The following is a 25275-nucleotide window of genomic DNA, read 5'->3' as shown; positions in this document are numbered from 1 at the left end:
TACAAGATCTTAATTCTTTGACTAGGGCTAGAACTCGTAGCCCCTGTAGAGGAAGTATGGAGTCTTAAGCACTGGACCACCAGGAAAGTCTCAGCAGCAGCATCGTCTGATTTCTCTAGTTAATTTGCAGGCTCTTTCTCTACCTCCTGCCCCATCCAGCAAGGAGGAGGAGCAGTGTCGAGCAGGGAGAAGAGATGCCTGACTCTGTCACTTCCAAATCAGTAGTGTGCTTTTGGAATCCTTCTCACCCTGTTTGAGCTGCATTTATAAATGTGGATAATGATGCCTGCCTTGCAAAGCTGTGAGGCCAAAAATGTGGGAGGAGGTAACATGGCTGCTTGGCTTCCCTCTGTCCCATCAGTGTCGACCTGCTGGGCCTGGTAGATGATCAGTAACATTCCTGAAATGAATAGGTTGATGAAGAAAAATGTTTGTATCTATCGTAGGCCCTGGCACCAGGGTGTCCGATGAATACTTCCTGACTGACCACGTCTGCGATGCAGACAGGCAAAGGGCAGAGGCAGCAGCAGGCATCAGAGGCTACAGAGAGCGGTATGCAAACCAGAGCTGCCTCTGCCCTTGAGGAGTCTGTGATCCAGGAGGATGGGAATGACAAAGAACACGAATTCCAAATCGCTAAGCAATTACCAGTTTGAAAAGTGCCACAAAGAAAGGGTTCAGAGTCACTCACATCCCACACTCATCTGGACACACGTAAGCACATCTGCGAGAGCTGTGGTGTAGCCTGTGGGACCATGGTTAGCCAAGGATCTGGGCTCCGGGGAAGTTTTAGAGCACTTTCCATTGCTTTTAAAGTTCAAAACAGTGAACTTTAATAAAACGTTTCCATTGAGCTTTTAAGTACTTAATAGGAGTTAAAAGTAAGGTGAATAAAATAGTCTGTTTTGTTTCAGTTCAGTAAGTGCTTTCCTTTTATTAACTTCATTGTCCTTTAAGATTGGGGTTAAGGTTTGTCTGCATTTGGAAAAAGTCACGTTTGCCCAAAGAGCGATGGATGTCAGGAGCCAGGCAGCCACAGGCACTGGGGATGCCAACAGGAGCCTAGGATCTGTGAGGCTGTACCCAAAACTTCCCCACCCCCACCATGTCCTGGCTGTCACCCTCCCTGCCCCGCCAAGCCTTAGTTTCCTTTTGTGTAAAGTGGGGATGGAACTGCTGTGCAACGTTGTGTTGAGGGTTAAGAGATCTACCACACTATGGAAAGCACCTGGCACACTTGTGGCACAAGGAGGAGTCAGTTGGTGATGACCCTTCCCTCTTCCCTGTACTGCAGAGGTGGCCTGAGTCAGACTGGAAGCTCCTGAAGGGCAGCGCCTGGGTGCCACTCCCCTTCGTGCCCCTCGTGCCCATTTGCTCTCAGATTCCTTCCCCTCCTTTCCCTGTGCTGCTCTGCCTTGCTGGAAACTCCATTTCCCAGGCTTCCTGGCAGCAGGCTTTGGGCTACTTTCTACTTGTGGGAGGACAGATGGGAGGTTGGAAAGTGGAAAGAAGAAGAAGACAGGGTGATTGTCCACTTCTTCCATCTTCTGTTTTTGGCCTTCTCTGATAGCCCTCCTGCTGTGGTCGAGCCCCGCCCCGGCTTCTGGCTTCTGGTAACTGTGTTCCCCCAGATGCATCCATCCCTGTAGGTGGTACTGGCAGTTTCCTGCTATTGCCAAGCTTCTGGATGCTCCTCATCTCCTACTAGGCTTCTAAGCTTTCCATCTTCTGTGTAAGCAATTCCTGGTACCGAATCCCTTTCATGAGAAACGTCTAGCAAGGCTGTTTCCCTCCCAGGAGTAAACTGACACATTTGTGTCTCCAGACTCTGACCCTGGCAGGTGCTCACTAATCTCTTATTGGCCGAATGAATTTTCTGTTAGAATATTCTTTTAAAAAAGGTGGAATTTGACCATCTTTTCCAGGTTTTCTCCTTGGTGTCCCTTCACTTTCCATAACCTTGGCCATCCAAGAAGCATGAGGAGCAACTAAAGTGAGGCCAGCCCCAGGAAATCTATGACCAAATCTGGGAAGTTCTTGAAAATTCTGTCTAGTTCATTTCTATTTCATTTTCTTAAGCCCCAGCTTTTAACTGCATCCATCTACATAACCAATGTAATCAGTGAGCCAAAATTAAATATCCCTAACCCCTGACCTTCTAACCAATCACAAATCATGAATGAAAAGAGCCAGTTCAAGTGGAAAAATCAGTTCCAGGAAGTCTGCTCAGTATATCAGTTCTGTCAGGCTCTTTACAGAGGTGTGACCCAACTCCCCAACTGGGAGAATGCAAACAAGTCATTTCCAGTGACGTCTTGTCCGCAGACTTAGTCTTGGAAGAGACATAGTGAATGTTAATTTAAGAAAAAGAAAACCTGATTTCAAATAATGAGGAAGAGATGGCCTTTGGTCTCCTGGCCTTTGGTCTCCAGGGGTCCAGAGCCTACTGGGGTGGGTCTGGACATCAAGGAATGGGGAGACCCACCCTGTTCCTGCCAGGGGCCACCTCCCCCAGGAAAGGTCTCTGACTCTGGTGACAGACCCAGCTGGGTTCAAGTTCTGCTCTATGACTTACCAGATGTGAAGTTCTGGGTGAGTGTTGGAGCCAGTCAGAGCTTTCCTCTTCTGTAAAATGGGATCCTCCGTCCTAGTCTTAGAAAGTGTTCTAGCACCGATGAGGTACTTAACAAAAGTACCTGTATCCTCTCTTTGAACACCAATTAAGGACCCAGGTCTATTGAGTGCCTGTAAACATACCTGCTCTGTATTGACTTGCAAATTTCATTTAAAACAAACTTTCTATGCTTACGACTTCCCAGGTGGCTCAGTGGTAAAGAATCCAGCTGCAATGCAGGAGATGCGGGAGACTCGGGTTCCATCCCTGGGGTTGGGAGGATCCCCTGGAGAAGGGAATGGCAACCCACTCCAGTATTCTTGCCTGGAGAATCCCACGGACAGAAGAGCCTGGCAGGTTATACAGTCCAAGGGGTCACAGAGCGTCCGACGCGACTGAAGTGACTGAGCACGCGCTCGTGCTTCAGGGTGTATGTAGGGGAGCAAAACTAGAGAAAGTCTCTGGGGTGTGTCTTAGTTGCTGCTGCTCTGCCTGGTTGGTCAAGGTTGTGTCTGCACCTCTCTTCTGCCCTTACTCAAGGTGAATAGGGGCTCCATCCCAAGTCCCTCCTCCTCTCTCCTCCTCTCCCCTCCTGTCCCCTCTTCTCTTATTCTCCTCTTCCCTCCCCCCGCTTCCCCTCTCCTCCCTCTGCCCTTCTCCCTCCCCTCTCCCATCCTGTCCCCTCCTTTCTCTTCCCCTTCTCCCTCTCCTCCTCCCTCCCCTCCCTCCTGGTGTCATCATCACTTCCTGGCCTCAAGAGTGTCTTTGCAGCCTGGCCTTCTTTCAGCCCCAGCATGGCCTCCTGCCCCAGCAGGGAGGTAAGATGTAGGGGGTGACACTTGGCCACTGGAGCATGGCAGTGGGTGATGGGAAAGGCGCGTGGGCTTTGCAATCACTGCTCTGTCGTGTCCTGTGCATCAGGCCTGACCCAAGCCCATGACCTTCTCTGTGACCCTCTCCCCCCTTGGCTGCTAAGCTGCATTGAGGCTCCTCCTCCCTCTTCCCCAAACTCACACTACCCTGTGGCCTCACTTCCTCTCAGAGCTTCGTGCAACCACCACCTAGTACAGGGGCCCCTCCCATCATCTCTCATCTTCCTTGCTTGCATCCTACAGCCACCTCCTGGCCCTAACATGGGTCCCTCATTGCTTCTTCATATGAATGACTTATTGCAGCAGCCTGAGTCCCTTTCCTCACCTCCATCCCTCCTGCCAACAGTGGCCGAGCATCGCTGCTGGCCTGTGAGTTGAATCACATCACTTGGCTCTCAGAAGCCTGCACTGGCCCCCATGATGCTCCCACTGAGGCCCAGCAAGGCCTTCATAACCTACCTTGGTTGAGTAACTACCTTCTTCATCCAGCTCCCTCGCTGCCTTTCTGCCTCCTGCTTTGGCCACTTCCTTCTCTGCTGTGCCCTGTCCCCATCATCCACCATCATCCTCCAGGGCCTGAATGCCACCGCCCCCCATCACAAACCAGCTTCAGAGAGTGTGACATCACTTCTGTTACAGGGCTCAGCCACACGGGCAGCAGTCCTGATTCCACCCAGCAGAAAGAACTGTGTGGGTGGTTCACGTGACCTTTGGCCACCTGCAGAGATGAGCCTGGCTTTTGCTTGATAGTGTGTATGTAAAGTGAATCAATCGTGCTTTCCTGAACAAGGTAGTGTTTGTCAATGTGCTTGCCAAGCACCTGTGGGTGCTCATCTGGGGAGCTTATAACAACACACATTTCTGGACTGTGCCTGTGACCTCAGAGCCAGAATCTTGAAAGGGAGGGCAGGAATCTGTGTTTCTAATCAGAGTCCTCCTGGTGATCTTTACTTTGGAGGACTATAGTCAGAATCTTAGGGTTAAAGCTTTTAGAAAGCAAATAATTTTAATGAAGGGAATCACATTATATATGTATGTATAAATATGTGGAACTGGGATGGAGAATATGTATACATATATGTGTGTGTTAATCACTCAGTCGTGTCTGACTCTTTGTGACTCCATGGATTGTAGCCCACCGGGTTCCTCTGCCTATGGGATTTTCCAGGCAATGAAACTGGAGTGGGTTGGGGGTGCCATTCTCTTCTCCAGGGGATCTTCCTGACTCAGGAATTGAACCTGGGTCTCCTGCATTGCAGGAAGATTCTTTACCATCTGAGCCGCCAGGGAAGTTCATATATGTATATACATCTGTATATTTACACACACATATTTGTTCCTTAGTATTCATGGGATTGATTCCAGGCCACCCATGGAAACAAAAATTTGGAAATGCTTCTATCCCTTACATAAAATGTCATAATACAGTTGACTCTCCATATCTGCAGGTTTTGAATCCATGAATTCAGCCAACCTCTGGTCTAAGTTTGGAATCCTCAGATACAGAGCATTGAGGATAATAACGATGTTGGCTGTTGTTTTAGTCACTGTGCCAAGATCTTACTCAATCCTGACTAATCCTCATGAATCACAGTCCATATTCCTCACTTTGCAGATAGACGGAGGCTCAGAGAGGAGAAGTAACTGCCAGACCATCACACAGCTAGAGAGTGATGGGGCAGGATTTGATCCAAAGGCTGACATGTAAGTCCACACTGCGCCACTTGGCAGCTCTGCCCATTTGTGAGCTGAGATTTTCATGTGACAAGTTCTCTTTAACTTTCAAGATTCAGCTCCCAGGTTTATAGTTAACCCCAGCCTTATAACACACTCTGAAGGTGGGGGTCCTGAAAGTCTGGGAGTCTTTCCCACCAGCGTGACCCCTTCCACTCTGTTCCCAGACAATCTTGTCAGTACTGGAGTGAGGCAACCCTGTCATGATTCGGTTTTGAAATAGGCTGAAAGAACAGAAATAGGAGGCAGGCAACTTGCTCTGCCTCACTCACAGTGAGTGTAGGACTGGGCAACTAGCCCAGGTCCCAAATATTTCCCCTGGCTTTAATATAGGAACCTCTAGGGACTTCCCTGGTGGTCCAATGGTTGAGAATCCACACTCCCAATACAGGGGACACAGGTTTGATCCCTGGTCAGGGAACTAAGATCCCACATGCTGCATGGTGGGGCCAAATAAAGTTAAAGCATAAGTAAATAAAATCATAAAAAATAGATACAATGGGTACCTCTCATTTGACCATATCTGATGAGTTCAGATGCATTTTAGTTGAAAAAGAATGATCAGTAGCATGAATACCGCCACAGCAAGTCTTTCACGCCATATATAATATAATTCAGCTACTCTCCATTTGTGGGAAAAAAATATACTGAGAAAATCCCACTTGGGAAACGAGGGTTTTAAATGAAGTCATTTGTTCTCTCTCATTGAATGCAGATGTACAGTGTTTCCAAAACACCCTGTGGACAGGAAACACTGCAGGGTGGAGGGAGTGCTAGGGTTTAAGGCCAAGCTTCTTGGCTGAAGGACGTTGCAGGGCTTTAAAGACACTAATTCTCACTCTGCATTCCTAAGAAGAGGATGTAGTTCTCAGCATTTCTGAAGTTCATTTGACCACGAAGAGTTGCGCAGAATCTTGGGAGGCTACCATTCCCTAGAATACACTTTGCAGAAACTAGGATCAAGAATTATTAATAAATATAACCCCTATGTGTGAAGAATACTTTTCAGCTAGTCCCCAGTGACCTCATTCAATAGGGTTTTCTTGGGGGACAAATGAGAGGGTCATTTGAGGCTGTGGTGAGCAAGGGTAAGACTAGGGGTGGGGTGGTCATTCAGTAACACAGAGAGACTCCTGGGAAGCTGGGGACAAGGGCCCTCTTCACCAGTTCCTCCACTTGGACCCTGGCCTGCCCCAGGAGACGGGCCTGCACCTCCTTAGGCTCCCTGCCCCCAACAACCATGGGGAGAACTCCCACCTCCCCTGGGTCCCCAGCCAGCGTGAAGCTCCATGGGTCACTTCCTTGGACATCACATGGCTTTGGGGGAGTGCAGATTGCCAGGAGGCCCATGTCACCGCCTCCTGTCACAAGGGCTTGAGCCAAGACTGACCCTGGGTCACTCAGGCAGCTGACAGCCTTTCTCTCCATCCCCAAACCCATTTAGGATGTTTGGGATCAATGATCATTCAAATCATACCAGAGTGTGCTAACACTACTGGCTACCCCTCCTGGCATGAGCCTACTTTTCAAAGGCAAGGCTTGTCTGATTGTGAGATTCCAGGCCTCATTACAGAGGAGTGAGGAGATGCCTTCCCAGGACCCCATGAATGATCCACCTTAAATCCATCCCTATTAACTACTCTGCTGTTTCAGGTGCACTATTTCACTTGTGTACCCAGCAGGAAAATACAATGCTGCTCAGAGGAATGAACCTAATGTTCTAGAAGCACCAGGAGGCCTTGGAGGTGCTGACCTCTCGCTACTTAGCATCCACTCATCTGGACCCCTGGGGTTGTAGAGGGAGTAACTCTACATAATGACTAGAGCTAGGAGAGCCCTTCCAAGCAATCTGTTTGTGTTAACTTACTTAATCCTCACAGTGACTCATCCCAGTGGAGAAGATGTTATTTTTATCTTCTCCATTTTATGGAGGAGGAAAACAAGGATAGAGAGTCAAATGATCTGCCTATGGTGACCCCATAAGAAGTGGCGCAATAAGACCTGAACTCAGGTTACCTTGCAGAGCTTTGTGACCTCTCTGCCAGCATGCTGGTCTGCCTGGAGCTGTAGGGCAAAGGGCTGACTTGAACCAAGAGCAGCTGGGACTGTAGACCTGCAGAGGCTTTTAGAGGTAGTTCCACTCAGGCTCCTCCAGGGAAAGAACAAACTGGAAGCCATATGCTTCTTAAAATAGAACCTTGAAGACATAGATGTGCTATCCAAAGGAATGAATCTCAAACAGGCAATGTCCAAGGATTAATAGGGGCTGCTGTGTTGGTCAGAGAATGTTTCCAGGTAAAACAACCCCGCACAGAAACTAACAACAAACAAACAAGGCTAAACTAAACTAAAAAATAGACAATAACAAAAGCTTCACAGAAAACCATCATGTAGCCAATCACTTATGCTTATGAATAAACTGACAGTTTTAGAAATAAATGAGAATAGATTAAAGGGTTTCAAAGAAGAGGAATGATTTTTGATTTTGGATTAATGCCAGATTTCAAGGAATGAAGACTGTGTCTGTTACTGTTACACACTCCTGTTTAAAACCCATCCAGATGTCTTTTTTTATGAATGCTCAAAATTCTCCAAGCCAGGCTTCAGCAATACATGAACTGTGAACTTCCAGATGTCCAAGCTGGTTTTAGAAAAGGCAGAGGAACCAGAGATCAAACTGCCAACATCTGCTGGATCATGGAAAAAGCAAGAGAGTTCCAGAAAAACATCTATTTCTGCTTTATTGACTATGCCAAAGCCTTTGACTGTGTGGATCACAATAAACTGTGGAAAATTCTGAAAGAGATGGGAATACCAGACCACCTGACCTGCCTCTTGAGAAACCTGTATGCAGGTCAGGAAGCAATAGTTAAAACTGGACATGGAACAACAGACTGGTTCCAAATAGGAAAAGAAGTACATCAAGGCTGTAGATTGTCACCCTGCTTATTTACCTTACATGCAGAGTACATCATGAGATACGCTGGGCTGGAAGAAGCACAAGCTGGAATCAAGATTGCCGGGAGAAATATCAATAACCTCAGATATGCAGATGACACCACCCTTATGGTAGAAATTGAAGAAGAACTAAAGAGCCTCTTGATGAAAGTGAAAGAGGAGAGTGAAAAAGTTGGCTTAAAGCTCAACATTCAGGAAACAAAAGTTGGCTTAAAGCTCAACTGGGCATCCAGTTGCATCACTTCATGGCAAATAGATGGGGAAACAGTGGAAGCAGTGGCTGACTTTATTTTTCTGGGCTCCAAAATCACTGCAGATGGTAATTGCAGCCATGAAGTTAAAAGACGCTTACTCCTTGGAAGGAAAGTTATGACCAACCTAGACAGCATATTGAAAAGCAGAGATATTACTTTGCCAACAAAGGTCTATCTAGCCAAGGTTATGGTTTTTCCAGTAGTCATGTATGGATGTGAGAGTTGAACTATAAAGAAAGCTGAGCACTGAAGAATTGATGCTTTTGAACTGTGGTGTTGGAGAAGACTCTTGAGGGTCCCTTGGACTGCAAGGAGATCCAACCAGTCCATCCTAAAGGAGATCAGTCCTGAGTGTTCATTGGAAGGACTGATGTTGAAGCTGAAGCTCCAGTACTTTGGCCACCTGATGCTAAAAGCTGACTCATTGGAAAAGACCCTGATGCTGGTAAAGAGTGAGGGCAGGAGGAGAAGGGAACGACAGAGGATGAGATGGTTGGATGGCATCACCAACTCAATGGACATGAGTTTGAGTAAACTCCGGGAGTTGATGATGGACAGGGAGGCCTGGCATGGTGCGGTTCATGAGGTCGCAAAGAGTCAGACACGACTGAGCGACTGAACTGAACTGAACTAAACTGAAAGAGAAAAAAGGTTTATTCAGGGAGGAAACAAACTCCATAGACATAGTGTGGACCATCACAGAAGCAGGAGAGGCCCAGATATCTTAACGGGCTCTGTCAGGACCAGGAGGGTCCCCATGGCTGCTCCCCAATGCTGGCAGAGAACTCTTCACAGGGAGCATGGAGTGTATGCTCAGTAGGCCCTCCTCACACCGTCACTTCTTCTTGAACACTTGACGGCACACCTGGTCGCCGCACGTCAGCTCCTGCAACATTATAAAGCAGGTGAGCGATTAACAAGCCACGCCTTCCTTCCACCCACCCCCAGCCCTCTGGGTGTCCGAGTCAGAGAGAAGGGGAGCTGGAATAAAGAGGACAGTTAGTCATTCCAGGCAAAGAGCATTTCAGAGACCCAATCAGCTGGCGTGCCCTGCAGGTAGCAGTAATTTGATTTTGACACTTGAATTGAGCTTGAACAGCTATAAAAATGAAAAATGCAAAGAAATTACCCTCTTGGGCGGGATTTCTCCTACTCTCATGATTAAAGCAACATCGCTTAATTTACAAAAGGCACGAAGCCACGGTAAAGGGAAGGATCTGAAAGGGGAGTGTTTGGAAGGCCTGGTGAGGAGTTTTCTGGCCTCTGGTAGATTGAGCTGCAGAGGGGCTCCTCCAGGCCTGCCTGGGTAGAAAAGATGCTGGCCTTTCATCTGGACAGAGGTAGTCCGCAGGCCTTACCCGCATCTCATGACCCCCTGGGGGGAGAGGAAAAACACGAGTGTGGGACAACCAGAAACATCTTTCCAGTTGACAATGAATCCATTGTCTTAGCCACAGGGACCACCAGGGTTTGTACTACAATTAAAAAAATCTATCATCCAAACCAGAGCACGTAGGGAAAACCATCGATGGAAAACATGGTGACTCCCTCCCATTCATCACTGGTTGACGTTTCCTTTGAAATAAAGATCTCAGGTGAGGCAAGGCTGGCTCTGAAGGACACCCTGTGACCTGAATACTGATGCTGGAGGCAGGTATCTGCCTGACACCACAGGTTGAATGAATGAATGAGGGAAGAGCCATCCATTGAATGAGTCATTCAGTTAACAAATGAGTGGCTGAATGCATGAAGCAGTGAAAGGTTTTTCACTCTTTGAATGTTGGATGCATCAATTTTAAAGACTGAAGTGTGAAAAATTAAGCCATCTAGACAGGTGTAATTTATTCAAGAAAATCAGCAATCATTCCAACTGCTCTGTTCTGGTGTCAAATTAACATAAAGTATTTTGGGATCAAGTGGATGTACCTTAGGATGGGAGTGGAGTGCCTGTGGTCTACAGGCAGTTCCCAGGCCCAGCTGCCCCCAGTACAACGTGTCCCCACAACATCCCACCCCTATGGTGACCCTGCTCCTCTGAGGCTCACATCACTGAGGCCTGGTCTCAGCCTCCTCCAGGGCCTCTTAATTCTGTGCCTCACATTTCTCCCTAGCTGGTCTTTAACAGACTCTGTACATTTCTCCTTGGATTTCAGCTTCCTAACTCAGCATTTTGAACTTTCCTTTTAATTGCAGCCATTCACAGAAATAGCCATATAGAGTTCCTCCTGGAGTCCCCTGAGCCAGAAAGGAATGACTTTCTAACTGTATGACCACACTTGTTTGGCTGGAGCTTAGGGGAGGAGGGAGGGCCATTTTTCTTGTCCAAGTGCATGGTGAGGTGAACCCGCAGTTGGCAAAAGCAGAGTACAGGGGAGCTCGGTGGACCCTGAGACTTACCAGATACAGCTTGTCCCCCTCAACCCACTGCTTCCAGCCTCGGTTCTCCTTTTCCCCCTTCTGCACGCACACAAGGGCATCGCCTTCCCAGACGACCAAAGTCTGTAATGAGAGGTTTCCAGTCAAAATCAAACACATGGTCTTGATGGGGACTGAACGCACGTAACCTGCAGCTGCAGATCCTGCAGCCACTCTCGGGCTCCTGCTTGGCTCCAGGGCAGAGCCTCAAGCCACAGCCATGCCAGCATCGCCCTCTCTACCCTGCCCCAGACTCCTTTCCCCACACACTCTTCATTCCAGCCACACCGGCTGATCATGGCTAGTTTTGTTCTCTTGGAAAGATTTCTCTTCTTCCACTTTACCGTATGGTAAAGACAGTATTCTAGATCAGTGGGGGAAAATGATGATGAATTTAACTATGTTGCCATGTAAAATTTCTGGGAGGGAAAAATACCTCAGTGTCAACAGATACATAACAAACTGGGAAAAGTAGTTGTAACTCATATCAGACCAAAGACCTGATTTCCTTATATACAAAATGAAAGTGAAAGTTGCTCAGTCGTGTCTGACTCTTTGTGACCCAGTGGACTATACAGTCCATGGAATTCTCCAGGCCAGAATACTGGAGTGGGCAGCCTTTCCCTTCTCTAGAGGATCTTCCCACCCCAGGGATTGAACCCAGGTCTCCCACATTGTGGGAAGATTCTTTACCAGCTGAGCCACAAAGGGAAGCCCTCCTATAAATCAAGGAGGCGAAGATCATTAATCTAATAGGAAATTCAACATAGGACACCAAACCAACAACTTATAAGGAGGAAAAAAACACCCTAAGAGCCTATTATACAGAGTGAAGTAAGTCAGAAAGATAAAAATAAATATTGTATGTTAACATACACACACACACACACACACACACACACACACACACAGAGGAATCCAGGAAGATGGTACTGATGAACCTATTTGGAGGGCAGCAGTGGAGACGTAGACATAAAGAACAGGCTTGTAGACACAGGAGGGGAAGGAGAGGGTGGGACGGACTGAGAGTAGCATGGAAACATACATCACCGTGTGTAAAATAGATAATCGGTGGGAATTTGGCTGTATTTTGTAGGGAGCTCAAACCCGGTGATCTGTGACAACCGGAAGGGGGTGACATGGAGTGGGAAATGGGAGGGGGGTTCAAGAGGGAGGTGATATATGTTTACCTATGGCTGATTCATGTTGATCTATGGTAGAAACCAACGCAGTATTGCAAAGCAACTGTCCTCCAATTAAAAATAAATAAATTTAAAGTACAGCCAAAAAAAACAAAACAAAAACAAAACCACCCTAGCAGGTGGCTTTTAAACATAAAAAAACATATTCAACCTCACTTATAATAAGAGAGATGCACATTTTAAGGTTGTTTGTTTTTCAGATACAATTCATCCTGTGGTCAAAGATCAAAGAGCCTAATAACACACTGAGTTGGAGGGGATGCTGAGAAACATAGGCCCTCATACAGGGCCAGTGGGTATATAAATTGGTGTGAATCTTTTTGAGGGCAATTTTACATTACCTTTGAAAATATAACATTGACCTAGAAATTCTACTTCTGGGAATTCTCCCTGCAGAAAACACATTGGAGGCCTGCCCATTGGAGGGCAAGAATAAAGGCAGGGAAACTCCCTAGTTAGCAGGGGGCTCCACAGATCACTCCAAAGCTAACCTTGTCATCCAGAACCAGGAGGTGGACTTTCCCTTGGTCTTGGGTTTCCTCCAGGCAGCCCTGCTGACCAATTAGCGCAGAGAAGGTAGCAGAGATGCAGAGCTTGTGATGGACAAGCTGGCTGAGTTGACCAGTGGGTTGGAGATGCCACAAGAGGCTCCAACCTCTTATTAAATTTACATATTTACAAAGTTCACACCCCGCCCCACTTCTCCGTCTGTTTCCCTCTTTACCTGTCTTATTACTTGCCTAGGGACAATCTGTGCTATCCCTAAGTGGTCCTCCAAGCCACCCACCTCTGTGCCCACATTAGGCTTGCACATGAAGTGATGATATTCCCATCCAGGCAGCGGTGGTGTGTGGGTACTGCCATTCCTCAAGAATGATCCTGATGTGAGCTGGTTTTCTTCCAAGTATGTGTGAGCCATATTATACCTCTATGAATGATATTATGCTAAAGACCAGACACTTATTTTCCCCTCTATCTTGCAAACCCAGTTGGTGATAAACAAACCTGTGTGTTTATTTTAATTCACTGTCCTTGCAACTTCAGGTCTATCTAATTTTTGGTAGAAATCTGTTTTCTACAGATTGTTAAGTCTACCTACTTAAAATAATATTTGACCTTGACCAAATTATATATTTTATGTACAATTTTATTTCTCCTTATTTAACTCCTCAGCCCATCACAGCATTGTTTGTTACAGCAAAGGCCTAGAAGCCTCATAAATCCCATCAGTGCACAACTGGTTAAATATAGTGTGGTTCCTCCCTGTTCTGCGGCCCTTGGAAGGAGGAGGCAGTTCTATATTATGGAGAAGCGCAGTCTCCATAGTGTATAATTTAAGTTAAAGAAGCAAGGAGGAGGGCCATGTACATGAAAGAAAAAGGGATTGGGGATGCACGCATATGTTTTGAATATGTTCTCTGCAAGGAGGCAAGAATATCTTTAATAGTGGTTGTCCCTGGGGAAGGAACTGAGGGGCTGGGGGCCAGGATAGGAAGGAATTTCACTTTTAGTGTTTAATTTTTAAAACCATGTATATATATTAATATTCCCCCAATTAATTTAGCAATAAAATTTTACATGTTTAATAAAGAAAATATCTCTTCTTCCTTCAGAGCCATCCCAAGCCTCACATTTTTTAATGTCTTAGAGAAGCTTAATTCATAGGTTGTTCTTTTTGTCCTTTTGGAAGGAATTTATTATCTGGAATATTCCAGAGATGCCTCCCAAATAGACAAGGAAGGACTCACATCTTCTGTTTGGGCAAGGACAGTGTCTTCCAGTCCCCCAGCCCATATTGTCTCACACATCAAGGACACCTAAATTATGTTGACTGAATGAATGTCTGTCCCCAATAGACAACAAGCTTCATAAAAGAAGAGGCCATGGCAGCTGTTCATTTCTTCAGCCCCAGACTCAGCATAGTCATCAGCATATAGGAGGTCCCTGCGAAGCACTGTTGAATAAGTCTGTGGTTAAATGATTTTGTTGAAACAGCATCTTGAGGATAAATCCACATGGGGAAATAAATGAGCATGTGTATATATTTTCCACTGATAGTCTTGACAGTGTCTTAGTCACCCCACCTTTTTGCTTTAGTTCTGGTATCACTGGAGGGTACACGTGTCCATTAACATGGACACTAGATGGTAATTGTCATCTACTTGTCTGCTACTTCAAAAGGCTGTGAGATTTTTGAGGGCAGGAAAGGGGGTCTGATTCATTATTTATCAATAGCTCCCAGGCCTCACAGGTAGTAGGGGCTTAACAAATTTGTGGAAGGAACAAAGGAGAAAAATGTTGGTGCATGAGGGCTTGTCCCAATGTCTTCTTTTAATAACTCATGTTTGGGAACAAGATTAACTAAAAGTTATTCTGACCCCAGAGTAAATTGGTTACTAAGGAATTGTGGTAATACCTATGATACTGTAGCCTCACTCCTACATGAAGCAACCAAACAGAAGGGAGAAGAAAATGATTATAAGAACTAAAATGCCACCACTCAATTTGCTTTTTAGTTGGTGTCCTTTATCCATGCATTGGAGGAGGCTTCAAAAAGAGATTCAATTGCCTTCACAGATGTTGAGTTTGAGGAGATGGATATAAGAGAGGAAAACCACTGGTTCTGGGCCATGCTGAAGAGGGAGAGTAGTGTTCCATGAAGATGAAGAGGATGACTTGTAGGAAATTAAAGAAGGAAGTTGGCCTCACACTGCAATTTCCCCATCACCATGTCCAAAGTAAAGTCGTTCAGTCGTGTATGACTCTTTGGGAACCCATGGACTATAGCCTACCAGGCTCCTCTGTCCATGGAATTTTCCAAGCAAAAGTACTGGAGCGGGTTGCCATTTCCTTCTCCAGGGGATCTTCCTGATCCAGGGATTGAACCTGGGTCTCTCACATTGCAGGCAGACACTTTACCATCTGACCCACCAGGGAAGCCCACAAAGTTAACATCATTAAAAACATCCCATGATAGCCAGTCAATGAACCTGCTTACCTGAATGTGTTTCTGCAGAAACATGTTTAGAAAAAGCTGGCAATAAGAAAGCCATGTTATGAGACTTTAAGACACCGAAGTCATTAAGGCCGCTAAAAATGGCCACAAGAAAACAACAACCATAACAACAGCCTTTTGTGGTAAATTAGATACAGGTACTGTGTCAATGTTAAAGTTATAGAGGTTGATAACTACACTGTGCTTATATAAGAGAACATCCTAATTCGTAGAAAATAGACACTGAATTATTTAGAGGTAACCCATAAGATTGCTCAGAAAAAAATGTATATATACTAGAAAGAGTAAGAAGAAATGATGAAGCAAATGAGGCAAAATGTTAACAACTGGTCACTCCCCTGGTGAAGAGTGTATAGACACTCTTGGTTATACTCTTGAAACTTTTCTGTAAATTTGAATCATTCCCAAATAAGTTTTCTTTAAAGGAAAGTAACAGCTCTCTAAATTAGGAGCAGTGAAGGACACTATCAGCATGTTAAAACCCTCCCCAGTACATCCGTTCTCTTCTAAGCCTCAGCTCTGCCTCCTGCCTCGCCCAGGTGGGGCCCCTCCTGGGGAGTCGGTTTTCCCTGGGCTCTCATGGGTCCTCTCAAAATCATGACTCTAGCCACCATCTTTATATCTGTTTTTCCCTACCATTATTTTTCAATTGAGATATGATTCTGATAAGATAAAATTCAGCCTTTTATAGCATATGATTCAGTCATTTTTAGTATATTCACAGGGTTGTCAGGCCATCTCCGCTAATTAAATCTAGAACATTTTCATCACCCTCAAAATAAACCCAGTACCTGTTAGCAGTTCCTACTAATGGCAACCATTAATGTCTCTACAGATTCACCTATTCCAGACATTTCATACAAATGATACAATATGTAGCCTTTTGGGTTTGTCTTCTCACTTAGCATAAGAGTTTCCAAGTTCATCCATGTGATAGTACGTGTGCATGCACTTCATTCCTTTATATGGCTGCATGACATTCTGTGGCGTGAACATAAATTACTGCTTCTTAGTTTTATTCTACTTTGGGTAGCTTGTGTATTTTAGTTTTTAAAACTTTTTGTTTTATGAAGGCGATGGCACCCCACTCCAGTACTCTTGCCTGGAAAATCCCGTGGGCAGAGGAGCCTGGTAGGCTGCAGTCCACAGGGTCGTGAAGAGTCAGACAGGACTGAGCGACTTCCCTTTCACTTTTCACTTTCATGCATTGGAGAAGGAAATGGCAACCCACTCCAGGGTTCTTGCCTGGAGAATGCCAGGGACGGGGGAGCCTGGTGGGCTGCCGTCTATGGGGTCACACAGAGTCGGACATGACTGAAGTGACTTAGCAGCAGCAGCAGAGTATAGCCAATTAACAGTGTTGTGATAGTTTCAAGTGGACAGCAATGGGACTCAGCCATACCTATACATGTATCCATTCTCCCCAAAACTCTCTAGCTTGTGTATTTTTGATGGGGCTTTAAATTCTGAGAAATAAGTAAGTGTAGGAAGCTAGTAATGTATACAAACCACAGGAAGGAAGAAGGCGGCCCCTGAGTCCCTCAGAAAAGAGTCAAATGCATGATCAATGTGGTTTCATCACTCCTGCCCTTGGACATCACAGAACTGGGCCCTGCAGGGCCCTGAAGGACCTCTGCTGCAACCCCACCCCCAACCTCTTGCCTCCAAACTGCTCAATGAGGAGATTTTCAGAGGGGCTCATGCAAATGACCATGGAGTTAAGAAAGTGGCGTCCTGGGTCCTGGAGATTAAGAGGGCGAGGAGTAGAGGAGTACTACATGCAAATACGCGCATGTGTACAGAACAATTTCTGCGTGCACTCGGGTGTGCTATCAAGCGTGAGCAATAGAAATTAATCAGACTTAGACTCACCCACTTTCTCCCCTCCCTCTTCAGCTAAAGGGTTGTAGTTAGGTTACAAGAAGAAGGTAGTGCCCAGGGCACCTGCTCTGTGTTGTATTTCTCATGGGAACAGCCCATGCAGGAGGCCACTATCTGGGTACTTCTCAGCACCCCCATTGTGTGTGTGTGTGTGTGTGTGTGTGTGTTTGTATGTTCATCAACCCTGGCTTTTTGCTGCAGGCAAAACATCGACCAGAAGCGAGAAAGGGGATTATCTCTCTCTGCAGGGCTAAGAGCTGATCTAGGAGAGAAGATGGATGGCTCTCAGAGGGGACAGCGTGTGGAATGGAGAGGCAGAAGGGTAGGCATTATCAGATGGAGTCCTTTAAGAGTCATGAAGGATCAAAAGGACATGATCTATTTCAGCAAAAGTGAGTTCTCCAACATCAAAGGCGATAAAAGAATGAGTCAGAGGGCTGCTTTCCAACAGCCCACACCCAAAACTGAGAAGCGAAGGGAAAATGAATCATTTAGAACTGATTAGGTTAGAACAGCAGAGGGATGTAAAAATCCTGAGACAAATCTTCCTATCAGTTCTGGTGTCTGATGATTTGGCCTTACAGCCACACAGTTCAGAAAAGCCTTGAAGATTCAGCAAACCCTTGGGGAGTGATTCCACAAGGGCTGAGCTTCGGGTATCCTGCCAAGTCTGCTCTGATGGAAGCATTTCCAAAGTGCTTTCCATTTCCCACTTTTCTTCAGCAGGGGCATTAAATGCCATTCAACCCAGACTCAATGGCTGAGATGATCAATGTGTCAGGACAACCTGATTAAGGAATAAAATCTTGCTTTTTTGGCTTTAGAGTCGTCCTCAGAGAATGATGACCTCTTTTCCTCCACATGCCAGGACAGGAGCCAGAGCTCTGGGGGAAGAGTTGAGATCTCCAGTTTTGAAGGAGCTCCTGGAAGCACCAGAAAGAGTGGGACTCTGGGGTGAGAGGCGCTTATGGGGAAAGGAGAAGGGCAGGCTGGTGGGTCCTGCTTCCTTGTGACCCTCCAAGAGACTGGCCCTCTGTAGAGGTGAGAGCATGGGTAACTGGGCACAGGAGTCTTAGTCCAGCTCTCCTCAGCTTGGGAGTCAAGAGAGAGGTCCTGGTGGCCACACTGGCACAGAGGGAGTGGGTACCATGAGGCTTCAAGCTGCCCACTCTTGTATGAACTGCATGGGCTTGTGCTGGACTGTGCAATCTCAAGGCACTTGTATGATGCTAAGATTTGGATGTGGGCATCCTTAAATTGGATTTCTCCTCATTTGTGTTTGTCGGGACTACCCACGTGCAATTAGATCTGGAAAACCAAAGATGTTCACACTGATTGTGAGGGTGGACATGACTGAGACTGGATTTCTCCCCATTTGTGTTTGTTGGGACTACTCAGGTGTAATTGCATTTGGGAAACCAGAGGCATTCACACTAAGCATGAGCGTGGACAGTACAAGAATCAGTCACTGGGCTGTGATACCACCAGGTGACACGGGAGAAGAGAAGGACCTGCTGCCGGCCTCATGTTCCCCACCACCACCCCACTTCTCCCTGCTAGTACCAATTTCTGCCTTATTCCTGAGGGCCTCTTGGGTGAGGGCCTGCCTCTTCTGCAGACTCCCGTTCTCAGGCTTGGAGGTCACTTCCCACTCTGCACTCAGCTGTCTGTTTGCCTTAGGTGCCTCCCTATATCCAAACAGTTCAAGCGGCTAGAAGTCTGCCTTCCGATGCACAGAGGATTTCCTCGATTATGTCCTGCTAGTTAAGGTGAGGCTGAGACTGAAGACGCAAACTTGGTAGAGATTTCTCTGAGTTACTAGGATTGGAGACAGCCTGACTTCATCTAGGCTACTGATTTTTGGGTGTGATCTGCATTACAATTTTCTAAAAGGTAAATAGATAAATCAGTTGGGATCATCTAAAATGGAGATATTTCATGTAAGAACATATGAATGCTCAACAGCTCCTGAAAAGAATAAAAATTCAAGCAACATGAGGGCTTCATGCGCTATGGCAATGCTTGGCTGCTGCTGAGGAGGGCTGCCCTGTGGTGAAGCTACGCTGTTCCGTTGGCACCATTATCATCCTTCCCTGTGACTCCCCCTGGCCCTCTTCCCTTTGCCTGCTAGGCCCATGGCAGTCTATGAGTCAGTCTTACTCTGGATACTTGAGAGGTCAGTATCCTTTAATCTCTCCTTGGCTTATAAGCTTCATGCAAAGGCCAGCCTGCTGCTTCTCACTAAACTTTCAATACTTGCTTATCCAGCATCATTGAGTCCATTCTGGTGCCCCTCTCCTGATGCCTCACAGGTTGTTTCAGTCATTGTTCCATTGTAAAGCCAAACCCCAGCCCCTGCACCAAGAGTATGCCAGTGAAAACTCTAGCCCGGTCAGTACCTTAACTTTCCGGTCATCCAGGCCCTTTGTATGCTCTTCAAACTCCACCCCAACTGTGAAATCCACATTATAGTTACGGAATGTGCTCTTGGTTTGCGTCTTGAACTTATCACCATCTTGCTCAATGATCTTCGTCTGAGTCAGATGGATGGCGATCTTGCGGGTGGCAAAATCAATATCTGTTGGCACAGGGAGTTGTGGAGGTTATGAGGTGCTCAGCCAGACTCATTCATTTCTTTAACAAGGCCAAGCACTCAAGACCAGAGATGCAGATCTCAGGCCGGCCACATTCCTTTGCTTAAGCGGGAAGCAAGAGCTGTCTTGTACATGGCCAGTCCGGGCATCTCAGCCAACTGTCAGGAAACCCAGGGTCTCTGGGTGCTTACTTGGGAGCCTTGATGGGAGGAGGAGATAGCAGGCAGGGTTCACCCCTGAGCTGCAACTCTCCAGGGTGTCTGTGTGCACACGTATACACACACATGCATACATATATACAACATGCACACACCCCTCCCCCACAGCAGCTCCCTTCTATCTATTGACATATCGGTTTCCTCCTAAGAGTCTGCTGAACAGAAGTCTTTGCGGTTTAAAAGCAACCAGTCTAGATCCTGGGTAAAGACAGAACTTTCATTCATGCTCTCCAAAAGGAGGCATACATACAAACTTCCATTCTACAGCAGCTTTAGGAGGCTGTTGTGCCTTAGTCGTGGCCCCCAGCACAGCTTAGACATACACCAGACACTTAATCAACACTTGCTCAGAGCTTTCTTTTGTTGTCTTTAAGGAAAAGATGAATAATTGTTTATATTTTTATTACAAAAAATTCCAAACAAACTGAAGTAGAGGTGAGAGTACAAGGAACACAGCACACTCACCATGCAGAGTTCACTACTGTCCAGTTTTTGTTGCATCTACTCCATTTACACCTTTCTTTGCCTTGATATTTTAAAGAAAATCTTATTCATTTCCTAGAGACTATTTGTAAGTGAAAGGGAGCATGTCCTTTAATAGTGTGTTTCATTTCCTAAGCTTTTCATTTTACAGCAAGAATCTAAGTGCTGAGCCCACCTCCTGCTAACCTCTGTACATAAAGTGGCACCCAAGCCAAAATGTTACTGGCCTGTGAAAATGATGTAGAAACAGAGGCTAATACCAGAACTGTTACGTTCATATCCTTGTTACAAATATCATTAAGTTTTCAGTCTCTAGCCAAATCATATTTCACATTTGACCTTAACGCCTGTGAATTTTCTTGCTTGCCTGGTGGCTCAGATGGTAAAGAATCTGCCTACAATGCAGGAGACCCGAGTTTGATCCCTGTAAGGAAGGTGCCCTGGAGAAGGGAATAGCAACCCTCTCCAGCATTCTTGCCTGGAGAACCCCGGTGGACAGAGGAGCCTGGCTGGCTGCAGTCCATGGGGTCGCAAAGAGTCAGACACGACTGAGCAACAAACACACACTGTGAATTCTTCAGAATCTTTGGATGTCAATCTAAATCTTTATTTATTTTTTTTTTAGAGACAGTTTACCTAGATTTCAAAACACACTGAGATCGATTCTCTCATAACCCAAGGTAATAATGACGTCAAGAGAAAGAATAGTTCAAATTCACTGAGTGCTGTTTCTTTGAGAATTCCAGCCTCATCTCTATGGTAGTAGGTGATTAAACTTCACATTGTGTACTATCTGGTGGGGGATAAATACTATTGTGCCCAAGGGTGAGACCGGCAGTTATCAACACTTCATGGAGTAACTCAGTTTAGAGGATGAACAGCTCCAGTGGTTGCATCCCCACCCTTTCTGCTATCCTTCCCTGGGTAGCAGCGACTCACTTCCCTGAAGTGAAGCATCACTTCGCTCACCTTCTCCTCCCATTTCCTTTTGGACCCATTTCTGTCTGAATCCCTCTTTGGCCACTACCACTTTCTCTTTCACAGAGGACCAAGAAGAGATCCAAGTGGATGCCTGGACCACAGGAGAGTCTAGGAAGGATCTCAACTGGATGGCCTTTGTGATCCTAAATTATATAAAGTCAGCTTTTATCACAAGGGGCTTCCCTGGTGGCTCAGATGGTAAAGAATTCACCTGTAATGCAGGAGACCTGGGTTTGATTCCTGGGTTGGGAAGACCCCCTGGAGAAGGGAATGGCTACTTACTCCAGTATTCTTGCCTGGAGAATCCCGTGGACAGAGGAGTCTGGTGGGCTACAGACCATGAGGTTGCAAAGAGTCAGACATGACTGAGCAACTAATACTTTAATCATAAGGGAATAATCTCAAGTTATGTTAGGCAACCCAGAAGGTAAAAGGATTACATACTGTAAGCTGAAGAGACAAAAAGGTTCAAGTTGCCCTATGCTGGGACATGAATGCCAGCACCTTGCTCAACTACTGTTCATTATTAATAATATTGGTTCAGAACTTGCCACATCTAAGAATTCACTGATGGGGCCCAAAACTGGCTGCCCATCTGCATCACCTGGGAAGATGTAAAAAGTATAGAGCTGGGCCTCATCTCAGACCCTGAACCTCTGGACAGTTTTAGACCTTAGATTTCCTTAGGGGGGTCTTTGGGGGGAAAGATTTCAATAGTTTAAAAAATTTGAAAGCTGCTGTTTAAGCATGAGGTAGGAAAAGTCAAGGCTGGGCCTGAGAACAGGGTCCTCATGCATAGGTATTACGCAGAAGGCAAGCCATCTCCTTGTTCTGCACTTAATGAGGCCATGACGGGGGCATGGCACCCAAGACATAAACTTTGTAGCATCTGAGCAAGAGACTCTGATATGAAAACCATGGAGCAGGCTCAATAAAAATGTACAGACTGCAGATGATTTGATGAAAGACAAAGCAGCCACGGCAGCCTCCTCATCCTTGTGATGCAGAGGATTTCTTCACCCAACACGGTTGCGGAGAGGATGTCAAGTAGTCCTCTAGTAACCCTGGCCACATTGTAATATCATCATAATATGATTGGCATTGCAGTTTTGACCCCACCCCCATGCCTGTGGGTTTCGAGTAGGTGCTATGGGAAAGATGCAAAATGGAGCCTGGTGGAAGTCCAAATAAAGAATTACAAATGATACAATCACAGGAGAGGGAAAGGGGAGTCACTCCCATCTAAGCCTGCGAAGATTAAGCCCATATTCACAAGCTAAGCTACCCCTATTCATACCCCTCCACGTAAGAACACCTGCGCTCTTCTTCTTCGAGGATGTAACTTCAGATTCTGCCCTAAATAAACTGCTTCTTTGTACACTCTTCCACACGTACTGTGCTTCTAATAAACTCTGTGCTTGCTTTATAATCTTGGTCTCTTTGTTCAATTCTTTCCTCAAAGGGCTAAGGTCCTTTCAATTGCAGAAATCTCTCATGGCATCTCACTAGCAAATCTCTCTGATGACATGGAGGCCCAGAGACGTTAAGTGACTTGTCTAAGGTTGCACAGTTGAGAAGCAATCAGAAGGGTTTGGCAATTGGATGGATGTGTGGAAGATCAAGTTGGGAGGTGAAAATAGAGGTTCTGAGCTTAGGGAACCAAGGTAGAACCAGACAAATTGGAGAAAACATTTTACGGGGGCACTTAGGAGCTAAGTTTTAGGTAAAATGACTCTGGTGGCCATGCTGTGTGAGAACCTTCGGGGTGATAGTTAAGACATGCCTTGGAATCAACCAGGAATAGTGCCCCATGGTAGACCTTCCCTGGGAAACTTCACTCACTCAATTCTCTCACAAAACCCACAGATGAATATCAATTCTATATTATCTCCATTTTGCTAATGAGGAACCTGGCTTACAGAGGCTGTGCCATTTGCCTTGGATTATATAGTGAGGAAGCAATAGAGGTGGTAATAGAACCTGTAATTGATGGCCTGTCTTCAGGGCCAGCTCTGAACTCCACAAGCTCTGGGCTGGCCCATCACATCACATCAGACCACTCCAGTTTGTGCGCTTCCAGAGGCTGCCCAAGATACCAAGAACTTCTGACTCTACATTTCCCCTGGAGCCACAGGGCTTCTTGACCCAACTGCATGAGCCCTCCCTGTTTGGAGCAGCTGATGTTCCCCAGAGTTCATATGCACTGTCCCCACCAGACAGCAATTGATTACTAGGCCTATGACTCTACAGAAATTCAGAACTGGAGGAACTACACTCCAACCCTGGATGTTTTCTGATAGCTTCAGCCTTGTGGCTTACAAAATGGTACCTGGGCACTTTTAAGCCATACAGCCTGGGTGTTTGGGGGGAAGGTGTATAGGCCTCAGGGTGTGTATGGGGGGATAAATGCCCTCTCTGCCACTGTGAAGCCCCTGGGCATCTCGACCAGCATTCACAGAGCCCAGGGTGCCCCACGGTGTTTCCCATGGGTTCAGTCCGTAAAAGACTAGTGGTCAAAATTATTTTCAAATGGGAACTCATGATCAGCTAAGTTTGAGAAATGAATAATTAAAACCAAGACAGGCTGGCTGTTTCCTATGCTGAAAAACCTTATGGAGCCTTTAATTTGGAAAAGGTCCTTTGTAGCTCTAACAGCAGGGTACAAGATGTAGCTAGCCTCTCCCAACTTTCCGTGTGTGCTAAGTCGCTCAGTTGTGTCTGTTTCTGTTCGACCCTATGGACTGTAGCCTGCCAGGCCCCTCTGTCCATGGGATTCTCCAGGTGAGAATACTGGAGTGGGTTGCTGTACTCTCTTCCAGGAGAACTTCCTAACCCAGGGATCGAACCTGCTTCTCTCACGTCTCCTGCATGGGCAGGTAGGGTCTTTACCACTGGTACCACCTGGGAAGCCCTTTCCCAACCTTACATGGCTGTAGAACCCTCCATGGTGGGATTTCCAGCTGGTCAGGGTTTCACAGAACATAATACAGGAAGGGCTGACAGAGCCCCTCCTGAGGCCTTTATCTCTGTCTCCTGGTCCCTGCAATTGTGAAAATATCCCCTACTCAATTTTTTCCCATTTAAGGCAACAGTTGCCTTGTTTGGAATGGAGGAACAGGACCAAGTGGTCAAGTATTTCTGATTTAAAAATGAATCCTTCCTTAAAATTGTTAAAAGCTGAAAAAGAATGTCTTCCACCTTCCAGTTGGTATAAATATGTGCTTATGCTAGGCAGAGCCTAATATCATCCTCTGACTCATGTTTCTTTCCTTCTGCCCCAGAAATATAGTCTAATGAGCCAGGTGATGTCTGGGGGTCTAACTTCAGCCGCATCCCTGGTCACTAGGGTCCAGATCTGGAAGCAGCACAGAGCAGCGGCTGTAAGTGGAGTTATTTACAAACCGCATCAGGCTATTTTGAGGATTAAATGTGATGGTGTGGGAGAGTTCTGCCTGGAATCCTGTGGCTATGGTAATGGCTCCTTAAGTGTAGCTGCTGGCATCATTGAAATCAGCCCCCTGATTGCACAGGCTAGTTTCTTCAGAGTCCTTTGCATTTTCCCAGATACTCCCTGTACCTCTGCTCCCCGAATCCCTGACCCTCTCCACCCAGCCTCACTTGCTCCAGCACGTCCTACTCTTTCTTGCCTCCTTTCTCACCTGCTTTCCATGCCCAGAAGTTTAGCTCCCAGGAGGCTCTACCTGACATTCTCCTCTTTTTCATGGGGTCCGTTGTTCTTTTCTCCAAAGTCTCAACTCTATGAGGACAAGGACGATGTTGGCTTTTTCCTCTGTGTCCCCCTAGAACCAGAGCCAGGGCTGGGCACACAGTAGGAGCTCAAGAGATACTTATGGGTTGGCTAATGTGGGCACTGTGGTCTAGGACGGGGGTTCTCCAAGTGAGGCCCCTGGGGCCGTAAGCAAGTACATGAGAACAGTTTAGAAATGTATATTCTGGGATCCACCCTAAACCTACAGTAGAGGGTTGGGCCCTTCCTGTTTTTACAAGCCTTCCAAGTAATTCTGCACATTTCCATGTTTTGAATCCCTAGTA

The 25275-nt window shown here is 46.3% G+C and overlaps 1 protein-coding gene across 1 annotated transcript in view; it reads right to left on the bottom strand.

The window, feature by feature from the left end:
* Positions 9064 to 25275, bottom strand: part of RBP2 (retinol binding protein 2) — a 32985-nt gene continuing 16773 nt past the window's right edge. The window contains exons 3-5 of the mRNA XM_005675505.3: positions 19346 to 19524; positions 10830 to 10931; positions 9064 to 9318 (exon numbers count right to left, since the gene is read on the bottom strand). Of these exons, the coding sequence (XP_005675562.2) occupies positions 9268 to 9318; positions 10830 to 10931; positions 19346 to 19524 (332 nt within the window). The 3' untranslated portion in view covers positions 9064 to 9267. The remainder of the gene's footprint in view (positions 9319 to 10829; positions 10932 to 19345; positions 19525 to 25275) is intronic.

This window comes from Capra hircus, chromosome 1 (genome assembly GCF_001704415.2).
Source record: "Capra hircus breed San Clemente chromosome 1, ASM170441v1, whole genome shotgun sequence".
In the NCBI taxonomy this organism is placed as follows: Eukaryota; Metazoa; Chordata; class Mammalia; order Artiodactyla; family Bovidae; genus Capra; species Capra hircus.
Note: the sequence above shows the minus strand (reverse complement) of the source record. Positions and strands in the feature narration are given on the sequence as shown.